General features: G+C 31.6%; 2 protein-coding genes across 2 annotated transcripts; one reads left to right on the forward strand and one right to left on the reverse strand.

Moving 5' to 3' along the window:
• Positions 1-1401: 1401 nt before the first annotated feature.
• Positions 1402-3546, reverse strand: LOC123192768 (aldehyde oxidase GLOX1-like). The gene is made up of 3 exons (XM_044605417.1): positions 3190-3546; positions 2946-3106; positions 1402-2680 (listed from the first exon to the last, which is right to left on the reverse strand). The coding sequence occupies exons 1-3, from the start codon at positions 3523-3525 to the stop codon at positions 1480-1482; spliced, it is 1698 nt and encodes a 565-aa protein (XP_044461352.1). The 5' UTR covers positions 3526-3546; the 3' UTR covers positions 1402-1479.
• An 8881-nt stretch (positions 3547-12427) lies between these two features.
• LOC123230315 (probable carboxylesterase 17) lies at positions 12428-13601 on the forward strand. Its single transcript, XM_044656487.1, has one exon. It carries the CDS (start codon positions 12485-12487, stop codon positions 13496-13498), a length of 1014 nt encoding a protein of 337 aa, XP_044512422.1. The 5' UTR covers positions 12428-12484; the 3' UTR covers positions 13499-13601.
• The last annotated feature ends 3365 nt before the right edge of the window (positions 13602-16966 follow it).

Here is a 16966-nt window from a genome sequence, read left to right on the forward strand (position 1 = left end):
GATAAAATTAACATTTTTTTGGTTATTTTTTAATATTTAAGGTAAAAGTAATAATAAGATTATTTTATATTACCTAAAAGATTACTAAAATTTTTTACATTTATAAATAATAAAATATAAATTACTAGAGTAATATTTAATTATGTATATCTATTATAAATTTATCCTTTTCTTAATAAAATCTTCACAAATAATTTTTTTTTCCCACCATTTGTGACATATTTCTAAGGAAAAATATGTCACATTCATCCTTCAATGATCTCGACGCAATTAGTAATCTATACATAATGCTCAAACTATGCAATCATAAACCTAACACATGAAAAAGATACAGAAAATTTTCATATAAACTACATTACAAAATACTCCTAAGTGGACTGCCCAAATATATTCATTTCCTTATCATAATTAAAATAAACAAGGGTTTTCTTGTAGTGGGTTAAATGATTCACAGCATTAGACGATTTTCACCAATGAAATTGCTTACATTAAAGTGTTGTAATTTTGAACTCTTATCATATACATGCGGCAACTGACCCAATTATATTTTGTCACAATAATAAAAACAATTAATTCTCCATTGGCTATTCCAAATCAAATGAGATATTTGCAAAGAGGTCCCCTAGACGTAATTTCATTAATAAAGTTATATGTTAAAAATTAATATATAATTGAAAGATTAACAAGCCTGCCATTAATTGCTTGTTCTTCTCACCAACCATGGCCTCCTACCTTTTCATAAAATGATGAATTCCTTTTGAAGATGATAACTCTGACAGGGGCATGTTATAACGAATGTCTCTTCGTTACTAGTAAGTATATATTTATCTAAACTTTTTTGGTCATCTACTTCCAATATAAAAAGTGGATCACGATAGTGGAATTGTGTATTGTATTATGTATTGAAAATCTAATTTTTTGTATCATGTATAAAGTATTGTATTGTATCATATTATATAACTTAAAAAAATAAAACAATAAAATATTAATAAAATAATAAAAATTATAATTAATACATCATCATTTTTAAAAATATCACAAACACTTTTAAAAATTTCAAATTCTTATATACATTTTTATTACATTATCATTTTCTCTAAAAAAGTGTATTGACCCGTATCAGTAAAAATATATCGTATCGTATGATACATTTATTGTATCGCATTAATTCGATATATCTCATACTATATATCGTTTTCCTCTTATGTAATTTGTGATGGGCATTTGAAAAAATACAACACATTTGGTTGCAATATGATCCAACCGACCTTCCTCATGCTCAAGTAACCTTGACACCTACATCCTCAGCATCAACATAACACTTTCAATCTTTTAAGAATACTATCAAATATTATTTGATAAAAATATAATAAAAATAAGCATGAAATAATAAAGTGAAAATTTATTATAAGTTTTTTTTCTTTTATTATTTTTCTTTTATGATTACATTTGCATAATTACACCAGCAAGTACAGGAATCTACTTGATCTGAACCCAAATGGCGGCGCTTGGAACTCCCTTATAAACAACAGAAAGAAGGTAGTACCCCGGAGGAGCAACTGCACCAGACATAGGTGCTTTAGCTATAACATTATGAACATTTGGCGTCAAGCCATCGCTAACCACATCCAACAAGCCCAAAATAAGCAGCCTTTGATTCATAGAGATACCGTGCGTTGTGAAAGCTGGTGCATACATTGTAACTTTAACTTCATCTTTGATTAGCACAGGCTCATTCGACCTAATCTTGATGGTGAATTGTTTGTCGTAGCTTAAGACCTTCTCTGATTGCTCTTCCAATATTTCTGGCCTTAGTCCGGCTAATGCTGAAGCCAAGTATGGTGGGGAGAATTTCTCAACCCTAAGCTCCGTTGGGTACTTGGCAGTAAAATCATAACCATCGTGAGTGTTGCTGCCGGCTACAAGAACTTTTCCATCAGGCAACATCACTGCTGATGAATGGTACATTCTTGGAATGGTTGAAGGGGCTAGCTCTTTAAATCTTAGGCCTCTTAATCCTTTAGGCATGTATAAAACTGGATTCAAATTGGGGTCCTCTGCATCATTCCAAGCTGAAGTACCAGTTTTTGCACCATTAAGAATTATCACATCTGCGTTTGGAAGAATCATCATGTCGCCCATCACACGTGGTGATGGCATTTTTTCCACCTTCCAAATTGAATTGGGCTTTGTGATTTGTATTCTTCCGCAATCATCTAATGCAGGCAAGAATTTCTTCTGAGTCTCTGCATAATAAAATGAATCCCAAGCTGCACCGCCACAAACTAAGACTTCAGCATTGATTTGCTTCGATTTGCCAAGTTTAAGTCTTAATGGAAGAAGAACAGACATTCCTGATGCTGGGTAATTTCGGGAGCCACCGGGGAGAACTGGGAACTCTCGAACAACTTTGTTCGTTTTAGGGTCTAGCAATATTGAACGATTGTTGGAGAAAATGAAGAGATTTCCATCGGGGGAAAGGTGGACAAAAGGGTATAAATTATTCTCCAGGATAAACGGCGGTTGAACATTTAATTGATCGTTAGTTTGTTGAAGCAATGGGAGGAAGGTGGCCATCTTATTGGTTTGTCCTTCTGGTGGAATATATTCATAAGTAAATGCGCCACGCCCTCCAAACACCATGAACCCACCATCAGGCAAGGTTACTTGAGTTGAATACCTACGTTGTTCAAAGAAAATTTATTTCCAATCAAATCAAAGAGTTTAAATAATGAAAAAATCATTTCAGTAAAATTATGTGTATCAGTTTTGAGAATACAAATAAATATACACTTATGCATATCATTAGATGATTAAGTGATTTTGAATTACCGATAAAATGATACTTAATCACGTGATAACATATATAAATATATATATATTTGTATACTTAATACAAATACATATAATATTACTCAAATCAATTATGAAGTATAGATATTTACCATCTAGGATCCGCAAGTGAAACTGGGTATTCTCTCCAATCACAATTTTCACAGGTGGAGAGATACCTGACAGTGTTGGCTCCTTTTCCATTGCCTCCAGTGCTAACCAAGTTTCCGTCCACTGTGAGGCCTCCTGAGGAGCACCATGTGTCGTGCTCAATCTGTCACCCATGAATTTACATTATTAACAAAAATAATGAAACAATAAAAAAAAGATAACAATTATGATTATTCATTGAAGTACCTTGAGTGCTGTCAAGTTTGATGTTTGATAATCGAACAAGACTGAATGGCACCAGCAGTCTAGTTCGCCGGTGGCCTCATTTGCAATACGACAAGGCATTTTCTCAGGAGGCAATGGAATCTTTGATATTCTCCAAACAGTAGCATCATACATCAAAACCTTGTTGAGTTTCGGAAGCAAGATAGCATGCATGGCTGAGACGCCGGAGTTTTCAGATACCAGCTCCCATTTTCCATTAAAATCAGTTAACCCAAGAGGGTCATTATAAGGTTTTTCTGCATACCCTAAAACGAGCAATAGTTGAAGGAAACAAATGATTCTGCAAAGCGAGGCCATTGTATAGTGGCCCTGCTTTTGCCTTGAATGCACGATATAATTTCACAAAAGATTATCTCTATTTATAAGGTTCTCTTTCCCTCCTTTCAAACTCCGTTCTCTAAGAATTTGTGGTTACAATGTGTTTGTTAAACAATTTGCTTAATTAAGGTTCATTAGTTCTAAATTTTGACATAATTTTCATGGTTGTTAGTTGACTTGACATAATTTTCACGGCTATTTGTTGGGTATTGGAAGACAGCGGGAACGAAAACTGCTAAATTAGGAAGGCAATTTATATGATAAAAAGAGAAAAAAAACTACTAAACAGAATTCAGATTTCGGATGGGTCTGACTTAAAAATTTTGCCCATTAAGTTATCTGTCGTTATTGAAGCCCAATGCCCACTAAGAGTCAAAAACTGTAGTTTTATTAATTTATATTAGTGTTATATTTAGGTAGTGTTTATTAATTTGTTTCTCGTTTGAAACAGAATAAATTTAATATAAGTGTAACTGTTTCATACGTATAATTAAAACTATATTTTTTTAAATTTTCTAAGTTATATATATAACTAAAACAGAGATTGTATACACCCAAGTGAGCTTAAAGGGGCATTATGGTCTTTATGCTCAATGATTATGGGAATTGAAATTGTAATCCCATGATTTGAGCGTTTGGATAAGCATGGGTTGGCCTTGCACGATCTCAACGCTTGATTTAAGAGGTTAGTCGTGCTCTAAAGAAAAAAACCTAAGACTTTTTCATAATATACAACACACATAGAGCAAACCATGGAGAGAGTAGAGAGTTTCAAGCGCCGTGAAGGGAAGGAGATCATTGGAAATCTATAGCCATGTGAAGACTTGTGCTTATTCAAAGGAGAGGTAGACATTCTCCACCCTCTCTTTGATTTTATATTATATTTTGGGAATTATATGTATAAATCATGATTTGGGTTGTCGTTTGTTGCTTAGGTGTTTTTGATTTAATCTTATGCCATGAAAGTTTGTTAAATTGATTTTGGATTGGGATAATTGTTTTCTAGGATTATGTCGTATGCGTAAAACCTTATAAATTGTAATTGGGTTTGGTCCAAACCAAAAGTCAACAAGAGCATGATGTGGCAAACACTAGGCACACCCGTGCATGGGACGTGTGTGACTGTGCCTTCGCTGGGCTGCCACCGGCATTGTGAAGGGCCAGGCCTAAGGCACACAAATGCCAGGCATGCACACGAGTGCCAGACATGCAGTGCGCACATCGAGCATGCATTTAGCTACCGGTATGCAGTGCCTACGTTAGGCAAGTGCATAGTTGTTGGACATGCACTCAACTGTCAGGCATGCAACGTGCACACCTACACAGTGTATGGTGCACTCGAGTCGCTTGTGGCACCTGTGTGCTCAGGGTGCTCGACAGTGCAAGTCAAGTGCACACTTGTGCATTGCGAATCTTTGGCACACCCATGCCTGAACGTGTCATGCTCATGTCAAAACCTTAGAAAGTAATTTTCACCTTATTTACAAGCATGGGAACAGGTTAAGTGACCGTAAGGGTCTATAAAGGATCGGATTTGAAAACGTAGTCATAGTTATGTACATAGATAGTTACAAGTCATGTTACAGGTCAATTGATAAGATGCCCTGATTTTAAGAATACATGGGCAAATTGATGAGGTATTTCGATCCCTAGTAGTGGAAGTGAAATTAACTCAATAGGCAATGATGTTGTAAGCGACTTCTGATATGAGCATCCCTTCAAACCATTCCATAAAGGAGGTAAGCAACACCTGAGATAAGTATCTATCCCCGATTATGGATGTAGGAGACACTTGAGATGGATGTCCAATCTGATATGCATGGATGTAAGAGGTATCTAAAATGGATGTAAGAGGTATCTAAGATGGATGTCTATTCCGACATAAGGGTATAAAAGACACCTAGGAAGGGTGTCCGACCAGATACGTTTGGGATGCGTACGACAGTGAGATTCTGCTAAAGATATTTATAAAGAATGCCAAATTTCTTGTGAATTTCTACTAAGGGTTACGACTCACGTATTTTTTGTTTTTTTTGTAATAAATGTATAAATAAAAGAAAAGAAAAAACAACAAAATAGTCTAAGCTCATCTTGTCTTACTATCTCTCCCAGAGCAAGATAAGAGACAAGATAGCAACAATAACACTATACAAAGCAACACAAGACACCCTCGACCTAACCCAAGACCAAGAAAAGCACAGCAAGCCAGCTGAAGCAATGCAGGAAACTAAGAGACAAGCCAACCCAACAACCGCCCAAAGGAAGCAGCAGCAGAAAAGAAAACTCAGCGATCATACATCCAATAAGCTATCACCCCACAGAAACAGAACAACACATCCTTCCACAACCAAAGCAGTAACTTGCATCTGCCAGTAACAGGTTGGCGGAACAGCATCAACCAGGCAAATACAATCTGTTCCAGCAGGGAATACAGAGATATCTAGCAGCAGAGAGCATGATTCCCCAGCCAAGACATGAAGCAGGAGACCACCTGAGCATATCAGCAGTAACCTCGGAACGGGGAAGCAGAGCATCTAATTGATCCAGCAATCAATCTTACGGCAATAAGCAGCCTCAGCTGCTGTACATAACTTAATATGGAAATAAAATTATAATTTACAAATTTTGAACAAAAGTACATTAAAATTCTTAGAACTTTTTGTTACAAAATTCTACTATAGAAAAGAGCTCAGGTTCACTCAACATCCCAACACAACTCAAAACAATTCAAATCTTACGACACTATAAAATTCTCTCACAACTTTGATATTTTAAGATTTGATTATTATCCTTGCATGGTCGAGCTCACCAAGAAAGTGTCTATGAACTTTTAGGTTGTTTCTTAAAGTCATCGTTGAAAGGTTTGCGAACTAATATAAATATAATTATTATGAAAGATTTACAGACTTATTATAAATATACATACAATAAAAAATCAGCGAACATATACGAATATGAATATAAATGATTAAGAGCCTATAGACTTACGATAAATACGAATATGAATACAATCAAGTCACTGAGGATATTGATGACACAATAGACTTACGATAAATATTAATATGAATATGATTGGGTAGTTAAGGATATAAATGATACCATGTGACAAAAACTAAGTGTGAATTTTATGTTTTTTATTTATAAGTAAAATTAAGAAAATTAATTCATGAAAAAAGATAGTTATTGTTTTTCCTTATAATAAACTAATATGAAAGTGTTTTATACAGAAAAATCTTTATTTTTAGTTTTTTTTTTATAATTAATTATAAAAGAAAATAAACTTTTATAATACATCGTTTTTGGTTACTTATTATGTTTGTTATTATTTATTGAGTTACTGTCTCACTTCTCTTCGTTATTTTGTAAAATAATTTTTTAAAAATAATTAGAAAGTAAATAATGAAATAGGGATGGCAATGGGGAGGGGCGGGGAGGGGATATCAATCCCCATCCCCGCCCCGTCCCCGTTGCGGGGATAAAAAATAATCCCCGTCCCCTCCCCGCGAAGGAAAATCCTCTCCCCATCCCCTCCCCGTCCCCGCGGGGAAAAATCCCCTCTCCATCCCTGCCCCATCCCCGTGAGGAAAAATCCCCTCCCCATCCCCGCGGGGAAAAATCCCCTCTCCATACCCATAAATATAAATTTTAATTCTTTTATATATTTCAATAAATAAAATAAATCATATTTTCCCAAAATATCACTTGCTACAAGAGCTATAAAATATTATTTGTTATTTTAGTTCAAATATAAAGTTTTCATAAAATCTAACAATATGCAATAATCAATCTCTTCATTAGTAGCTCTTCATGTATGTGATTTAGGGTAATTTTATAATAACATTAAATTTAACATTTTTCATTCACTTAAATTGATTTTATCAAGTTTATAATTTATTATTTTTTGTGTGTAAAACCTGGTGAACTGACTAACTAAGTTTTGAAGTTGAAATAAAATTAATTTGGTGCATTTGTATTTTATGATAATGAAATTCTGGGGTTTTTTTAAACTATTAGATTAATAGTTTAGAAATTAGTAAAAACTAATAATTGATAATTCAAAAATTAGTAAAATTAAAGTTATAGTTTTAATAAATCATAATGTAAAAATTTCTAAAACTTAATAGTTTAGAAATTATTATATTAATTTATTAGGTTTAGGGGGTGGGGCGGGGCGGGTAGGGGAGGGGCGGGGCGGGGACACATGTATCCCTGTCCCTAATTACAGGGATTTTTTTCATCCCCATCCCCGCCCCTTTCTCCGTTTTTATCGGGGAATTTCCTCCCCGTTAGGGTCAGGAAGGGTCGGAACCCCTAAAGTCGGATCCAAATTATCATCCCTATAATGAAACAAAATCAAGGAATGAGACATCAAGAAGTTCTTGATGTGTAGAATTCATGATTCATAAATGATGTGATTACGGATAATCATATATAAGAAATTCAATATGATAAATTTATTGGATTATTATTTATTAAGGAATTTAATTTGAATGATGTCATAGAAATAATTAGCATTTTGATAAGAACAAACTCTGAATTTGGGGCAAAGCAATAATGGTGTCTGTGGTCCAAGTTTTGAATGACAGAAATGGCAAATTGTGGCCAACTTTCTATATTAAGGCCGAAGGACTATTTTCCACAAAACTTTTAGTTAAATCTAAAAAATATAGATTTGGTAATTAAAAACTTAAATACTTATTTATGAGTTAATTATTATTAAATTTTTTTATTAAAGATAAAAGTAAAATCGTTATTTTATCACTAACCCTAAAATTCAAAAAATTTATAACATTTATTTTTTAGTTTAGAAAACTAATAATTTCTCTCGTAATTAAACTTTAAAAAACTATATTTCTACCTTAGGATTTCTCTTTTCTTCTTCTCTGGCAATGAAGCTCCTCTTCGACTGACTTCCTCTTCCCACAAATCTTCCTCAGTGATGAAATTCCTTCTCCGATCGAAGAGCAACCACACTCGTTCAATGAATCAATTCATACCCATTCATCTTTGCTTTCTCTCATTCCTTCATCATCAATCGAATCAAACTTATTTGTCTTCGTCGTCGACCAAATCATCTTCTTTGTCTCTCATTTGAAATTGTCGACCTTTGCTCTCACAATACTTCGTTGTTGATCGAATCAAAAATGAATGGGTGTAGATTGATTCATCAAACAAGTCAACAGGAGAGAGAGCTTCATCTCCAGAGAAGGAGCAATGTTGCCGAAGAATATTGGTGGGAAGTGGAAGTCAGCCAGAGGAGCTTCATCACAGGAGAAGAAGAAAGGAGGGGGAAATGCAATTTTTTGAGGTTTAATTATGAGGCAAAAATTGTTAGTTTTATAAACTGAAAAAGATAATTCATATAAATTTTTAAAATTTTAGGATTTACTAATAAAATAATGATTTTATTCTTACTTCTAATAAAAAATTTCAGTAATAGTTTGTTTATTAATGGGTGTTTAAGTTTTTTAATTATTATAGATATGCTTTATGATTGAACTAAAACTTTGGTGGGGAATAATCCTTTGGCCTTTCAATTTAATACAAACCCAGGTTTCATTTTATTTCATCAAAATTTTGGGTAAGTAGCTTCCACCAAATTTCGTTGAAGTGGAAAGTGGTTCCCACGGCTGCTTCAATAAACGTGCTTCAGTGTTCAATTCTTGAAAGAGACAACTTGGCTCTACTTGTAACACGTTTCCTATTTTCCTTTTTTTTTTTCAGTTTACTAATTTTTTTTCGGCTTTTTATTTATCTTGCTATTCATATTATAATTTTTACAAAGTCCAAAACCATTTAAAAATAGCTAGTTTCTTAATATAAATTCTTGAAGCTGAAAATATAAACTTGTTAAAAGATCTGATGGATTACTAAAAATGAGCAAATACAGAAAACATAAATTTTTTTATAGTTCTATTTTTTTTTCCACATTATGTCATTTGCCCTATAAAAATAATGGATTTGTTCGAATTACTTTCGTTATAGTGTGCAAAATTGATTTGTATTTATCAATTAGTTATATAAATTATAAAATTATCTTTGGTTTTTACCGATTTGTATTTTTAACTTATTTAATGACCAAGTTACTCCAAAAATAAGTTTATATAGATTTAAGAAAAATATCTAAAGTTTAAAACAAAATACCATAACATAAAAAATCAATAAAATTACTTAAAGGATACAAATTTTTAGAATAGTTAAAACCTAAAAAAAGAATACAAATTCTAACAAATATCTTAAACTACGGCAGGTGTTAATGTGATTTTTCACCAACAATTAATGTTTACAATTTAGAGTTTTACGTAAGATAGACTATGATAGTAACAATTAAAGTCTGAAAAAGTTCATGTAAATCTGCTATGGTTGTTTGAAAATTAATGTAGAGGTGAATTGAATGAATAAATAGTAGAGGAAGAAGTATGACACAAGGTTATTTATATGGTTAGGTATAACAATGGAATGTGTCTATCCATGATATTTTCAATAGTTTGTAATGTAGCACAAGAATAATGCAATTGTCCTCCCCCTTGTTGTCTCTCTTTCCTCCTTTTTTTATATACAAATTTTGTCAGGAAAGATGCTTCTCTTGAATTCTCTCTCCCTTTTGGAGCTTAACCCATGAATTTTTAATTTAAATGGATGAATTTAATCCTATATTAATGGTATTACATTTATAAGGAAGTTAACGTCTTTGCAAAGTGACTTTTATGAAGGTTTTGTAGTGTGAGATTCGATTGAGACTATTATTTAATAATTGTTAAAATATCTAATTCAAATTTGAAATTACTCGATCATTGGTCACTAGTGTCCAAATCTTTGTTGTTTGATGAATCTAGCTTTGTTTAAAGGGTTGATTTCATATTGCTCCTTTGTTTTTTTTTTTTAATACCTGCATAATAGTAAGTCGTCTATTATCTTTTCTAATTGTGTCAAGATTTTTGCTTCGCTTAATTTATTTTTTTATGAATTCAATATAATTTTCAGATTATTTTCTTCTTTAAAATTAAAAAAACCTATTTCTTAAGACAATAATGTTTTTTACTTAAAAAACAATCAAAAGTCAACTAAACTAAGGCAAAAGAGTTGTCACGCTTGTGAAATTATCTAATTAATTATTTAAAAAATAATAATAAGGCAAAAGAGAAGGTTTAATAATTCCATAATCAAAGAACTAACTTGTCAATTTCGCAAACAAAAAAATATGTAATTATAATGAACCCTAGAAGTGATATTAATCACGTTTTCATTATTTTTATTTAGGTAATTAATTAAAATTAGTGAAAATTTTAAGGACTAAACTAATATAACCAACAATATTTAGATTGATGAAAATGACAAACCCTATAAGGTTTGTTTCTTGTCCATCTCCTTCATCTTCAAGGTCATTTTCCTCCACCATCAATCTTCATTACCATCAATTTTCTTTACCTTGGTTGTTAAGCTTGTTTTTGAAATTTTGAATCACATTTTAGCGTAAGAAAAAAGGTTGGTTGTGACTCTTTATTTGATTTATAATACATATTTATGATAAAATATTATGTTAATATCGATTGTTTTGGGTTTATGGTCAAAAGTTAGTGTTCTCAGTTTAAGAATGAAAGTTACGAATTTTATTATTATTTAGGTGATTAGGGTTATGAATTTTTTTGGGACTCATTCAGTTTAGAGTGTATTTCTATTAGATTAAGTAAATTTGCTTGGATATCAGGAAAGGTTGGCCGATTTTGGCCTAAAAATTAAAGTTCAACATATACATTGAATTTTGAGAGGCATTCGACGTATACGTTGAATTTCAAGTTCGGGGGTTTAGTACAACTCTTTTATTGCCTTTGTACTTTTACATTAGATGTGTATATTAGCCTTGCAATTAGGTAAAAAAAATACATGGTCTATATGAAAAAGTATTTGTCACCACAAATAGTGTTGAGATATCTATCTAAAATCAACACCAAATCAAACACATTGACAATGCATTCCTTACTTTATTGAGAAACCACATCTAGAATTTAGTTCCCCCTTTATCTCTCGTGTGAAAAATTAACAGTAATTTTTTATTATTTTATTTTTGATTATAGTGGTAAATTAAAGGAATCTTCATCAGAAAGGCTTTGAAAATTACATGGGTTAGATTTTCAAAAAATAACATAAAATAATCAAAATAATTGAGGGAGCCCCACCCCATATAATTGAATCTTTTTTTATTTCCTTTCCGTCCTCGAAGGTCGATTGATCGAAGGTCGATTGAACTTGAATGTTAAATTCCTTGAAATTTCCCTTTTTAAGCCCAAATAATAACAAAGGGAGAAATAGTAAACCATAATTTTTAAAGCCTCACATAATATTATAATTAAAAAAAATTAATGAAAAATTAAAAAATTTTAAAATACAACGAAGAGGGATAAAAACACATTATTAGATATTTATTTATACAGAAAATAGATTAAACTAATATTTTAAAAAATAAATTACTGACTGGCCTTGTACTTGTTTTATTATTCTCTTATATCGGTATTTTAAAATTTTAATTTCATTCCAATTATAAATAATTCTTTAAAAACTATTAAATTACATTTTTTACCTTACTAAATGTTAATTAATTTTTTTTATCCTCATTTGCATTTTAAATTTACAACCATTTCATAAAAAATTATATAAAATAGATGATTTATTTAATAACAAGAAAAATTATTAATTTTTTAATAAAATTATGTATAGATATATAATTTAAATATATAAAATATATATAAAAAAATAATATTTAATTATATAATAATATAATATTTATATATTTAAATTAGACATAAAAAATAAAAATTCTTAATAATAATAATAATACTAATAATCGATTTTTCCGTTCGAGCTCCTCTATAAATACCGTCTAAGTCTCCTCACTCAATGCTCAAATCCACTCAATTTAACACATTTCTCTTCTTCCACCATGGTTCGCGAGCTCAAAATCGTTGAAGAAGTCTCCGGCTGGCTGAGAGTCTTCGAAGACGGTTCCGTTGACCGCACCTGGTCCGGCCCTCCAGAGATCAAGTTCATGACGGAACCGGTGCCCACCAACTCCCAGTTCGAGGACGGCGTCGCCACCGGCGATGTGACCATCAACCCCACTTCCGGCCACCGCGTCAGAATATATAAACCCGAAGAAGCACTAGAAAACCAAACCAAGCTCCCAATTGTGCTTCATTTTCATGGCGGTGGATTTTGCATAAGTGAAGCCAGTTGGTCTATGTACTATAATTTTTATACTAAACTTGCGAAATCCGTCCCGGCGATCATAGTGTCCGTCTATCTCCGCCTGGCTCCGGAGCACCGCCTCCCGGCCGCCTGCGACGACGGCTTCGAAGCCCTCCTCTGGCTTCAGTCCCTGGCTGAGGGCCGCAAACACGAGCCCTGGCTCAACGAAAGCGGAGACTTCAGCCGAGTGTTTCTCATTGGAGACAGCGCGGGAGCAAACATAGTGCATGACGTGGCAGCACGTGCGGGGAAATTGCTGCCCGACACGGGTCCGTTAAAATTAGCAGGTGCGATCCCGATCCACCCGGGTTTTCTCCGGGCTAAACGGAGCAGGTCGGAGTTGGAGCAGCCCCAGTCACCTATGTTAACGCTTGAGATGGTGGACAAGTTTATAAAACTGGCGTTGCCGTTAAACAGCACTAAGGATCATCCCTTGACATGTCCAATGGGGGCAGATGCGCCGCCGTTGGAGGGGCTGAAACTGCCGCCGTATCTACTGTGGGTGGCGAAGAATGACTTGTTGAAAGACACGGAAATGGAGTTTTATGAGGCCATGAAAAAGGCAGGAAAAGACATCGAGTTGAAGATGAATGATGGGATGGGCCACAGCTTTTATTTAAATAAAATGGCGGTGGATACGGACCCCCAAACGGGTGCCCAAACTTCTCGTCTTCTTCAAGAAATTTCAGAGTACATAAGAAGACATTAATAAGTGTTATTGTTAAACTCTATTTTTATGATGATGTATTTGTGGCTTGTTGTATTGCCGTATCAGTCTAAATAACAATAAAAAAAAAATTATGTTGTTTTAACGGGTAAATTCATTAACTATGAAATTAGATGTATAATATTATTTTATCAGAAAAATATTTAAATACAAATAAATATTTTTTAATTGAAATATCTAGGATGGTTTGTGGAAATGACTCACATTAATACTTCGTATCGTATTCAAAAGGATTCATCACAAACTTGAAGTTAGGTACATGAATTTATATTTACAAAATTTATAGAATTAATTTTTGACATATTTAAATGTTTTCAACCGTTCAGATAATGTTTTATTACTAAAAATAAAATATTGTCATAAAGATAGATTTGTTAAAATATTATTGGTTATAAATTATTACTTTGTTTAATTAGAGAGGCCAAAGGATTATTTCCCACCCAAGTTTAGGTGTATTCCCAAAGTCATACCCATGGGGTTTGAAAAACTCAAAGTCCCACCAATGATGTAATTGCCTTTAAAATTCTTAATTAGAAACAGAGATAAAATCGTTATTTTATCAGTAATATTAAAAAAATATAAAATTCATTATATTTTCTTCCCTAAATTTTAAAAACTAACAACTTCATCCTTACCTAAAGTTTTATAACTTTCAAAAATCATATTTTCTTTCTAAATTTTTTCTTCACCTCTCCGACCACCATCTCTGGTGTTGACGACCTTCACTCTTTACCCTAAACTATTTGTTAACGCACGTAGATAAATCTAGAACGGATCTCTTCGTCTTTGATGAAAAGATCAAATCTCTTCATCGACAAAAAGGTTTTGTTGTCATCCTTTCCAAATCGTCGGAGAAAGTGGCCGGAGGAAAAGAAAAAAATTCTAAGTTTTTGGAGGGGGGAATGTGATTTTTTAAAGTTAAAAAATTTTGGGAACGCTGAAATGTTAGTTTTTAAAACTTAGGAGAGAAAAATGTAATAAATTTATATTTTTTTAATATTATTAGTAAAATATTAAAAAACAAAATTTGGAAGGCCAAAGGACTATTTTCCACCCAAGTTTTAATACAAAAACAAATACACATTTATAGGGTTTCAAAAAGTCAAATACTCACTTATGAGCTAACTACCGTTAAATTTTTTTGTTAGAGATAAGGGTAAAATCATCATTTTACCACTAAACCCTAAAATTTTATATTATTTTCCCCATTTAATTTGGAAAATTAATAATTTTTTCCAAGATTAAGTTTTGAAAATTTCACTTTTCCCCCTTAGGGTTTCAAAATCCCCCTTCCATTTTTTTGGCGATTGACTCTGGTTCTTCCTCCATCGTCGATGATGACAACACCTTTACTTTGCCAATGATGAACCCTTCGTCATCTAAAAGATAAATCGTTTGATTTGTCTCGCTGACGATGAAGACGAGGTCTTCGTCATCATCTAGATCCAAACAATCTAGACATTGTTTAGATATAGATGACAACAAAGACCTCATCTTCATCGTCGTCGAGATGAATCAAATGATTCATCTTTTGGATGATAAAGGCTTGGTCATCTCAGCTGCCTTCATTGCCAATGGATGTAGGGTGCTGAAGTGTCGTCGTCAATAGCTGAAGAGGGAAAAAAATAAACCCTAAGTTTTTTTCTGTGGTTTGGGGGGGGTGGGGGGGGGGGGGGGGGGGGGGGGGGGGAATGTGATTTCTAAAAGTCAGAAAAGTTTAGGTATGAGTGAAGTTGTTAGTTTGTAAAACTTAAGGGGAAAAACTTAATGAATTTTATATTTTTTTAATATTATTGATAAAGTGACATTTTTATTTTTACCTTTAATAAAAAATTTTAACGATAATTAGGTCATTGATGAGTATTTAGGTTTTTCAAATCTTATAAATATGTATTTGTATTCACATTAAAACTTGGGTGGGAAACAATCCTTTAGCCTTTATGGAAACTATTTTTCGCATGCAAAATTAATTACGGAAAATCCCTCATTACTGTTTGTTGAAAACAATGTCAATGGTAAATCTACTAAATAATTGAAATAGCCCTCGTTATTTACATAAAAATAATATTATGTATACATATTTTTTATATATAATTTATATATATATAATGTATTATAATGTGATTAGATATTAATTTATCTTTAATTCAAAATCATCTAATCACATAATGATATATCTTTTATATGTTCAAAATTTGTATAACTTGTGTCCAAGGTTTCAACTATTTATGTGAAGACAAGAAATTATTAAAGAGAGATGGTGCATATTTATTATAAGATCTATGATATGTGTACATATTTTTTATATATAATTTAGATATATAAATAATATATTATCATATGATTGAGTGTTAGTTTATCTTTAATTCAAAATTATTCAATCATATAATAATATATCATTTATATATTCAAATTGTATGTAAAAAATATACGATAGTTTTATTGTTATTATAATGCGTAGTCCATAGCCATTCATACGGACAAAATTAAGAACTAGAATTGATATTTTAAGTTCTAAGTCTACCATTATGATCATGGTTGTCAAATTGCATATTACATCGTATATCAAAAACCTAATTTTTCGTATGACATATAAAGTATGGCATTGTATTGTATAATACAATTTATAAAAAATAAAATAATAAAAAAATTATAATTGACATATCATTATTTTGAAATAATCACAAACACCCTTAAAAATTTTAAAATTTTTTATATATATCTTTATTATATCATTATTTTCTTTAAAAAATTGTATAGATTCGTATCAGAAAAATATATTGTATCATATAATACATTTATTATATCATATTAATTCGATATATCTTATAATACGTATTATTTTTTTATATTATATTATATTACTAATGGTGCCAAGAATTTCTCCCTAACACTCAATTATATATAAAAAATATGTACACTATTATAGTATATTATATTATAATATACCGTATTTTATAGATTATTGATAACTATAATGGTGAATATAATTTAAATATATAAATTATATTTTTATATATAATTGATAACTATATTATTTCGTATTTTATAATATATTATATTATAATATATCGTATTTTATAGAATATTGATAACTATAAACGGTGAATATTTTAAAGGAGAATTTTCCCTCTGCCCCACGAAATCAGTATTATTTATATATAGCATTGGAACTATTGACTACTGTATGTAAATTTTTTTCCATTATCTTTGTGATCGCCTGAGGGAGAAATTCTTGGCACCATTACTAAGATGGTCTTCTGGTTCATAATGTAATCTTAATCTATTGTGAAGTCTATTCTATGCCAATGTTTTTAGCTGCCCCATTGGATCAATTGCATGGCTCTCTGATTCAGGAATTCAATAAATACTCTGATAATTTATTTTTTATTAATAATAATATTTTATTTAATTTATTAGATAATTAATGATTTTGATAAATTTTTAATA

The sequence above is a fragment of the Mangifera indica genome, chromosome 12 (genome assembly GCF_011075055.1).
Source record: "Mangifera indica cultivar Alphonso chromosome 12, CATAS_Mindica_2.1, whole genome shotgun sequence".
NCBI classification, from domain to species: domain Eukaryota; kingdom Viridiplantae; phylum Streptophyta; class Magnoliopsida; order Sapindales; family Anacardiaceae; genus Mangifera; species Mangifera indica.

Bases quoted from the DNA above. Each gene is read 5' to 3' on its own strand.
- LOC123192768 (XM_044605417.1), bottom strand. From the start codon at position 3,525: ATGGCCTCGCTTTGCAGAATCATTTGTTTCCTTCAACTATTGCTCGTT. The intron at 3,107-3,189 runs GTACTTCAATGA...CATGGGTGACAG, and splicing joins CAAACTTGACAGCACTCAAG to ATTGAGCACGACACATGGTG. The intron at 2,681-2,945 runs GTAAATATCTAT...TGAACAACGTAG, and splicing joins TCACTTGCGGATCCTAGATG to GTATTCAACTCAAGTAACCT.
- LOC123230315 (XM_044656487.1), top strand. From the start codon at position 12,485: ATGGTTCGCGAGCTCAAAATCGTTGAAGAAGTCTCCGGCTGGCTGAGA.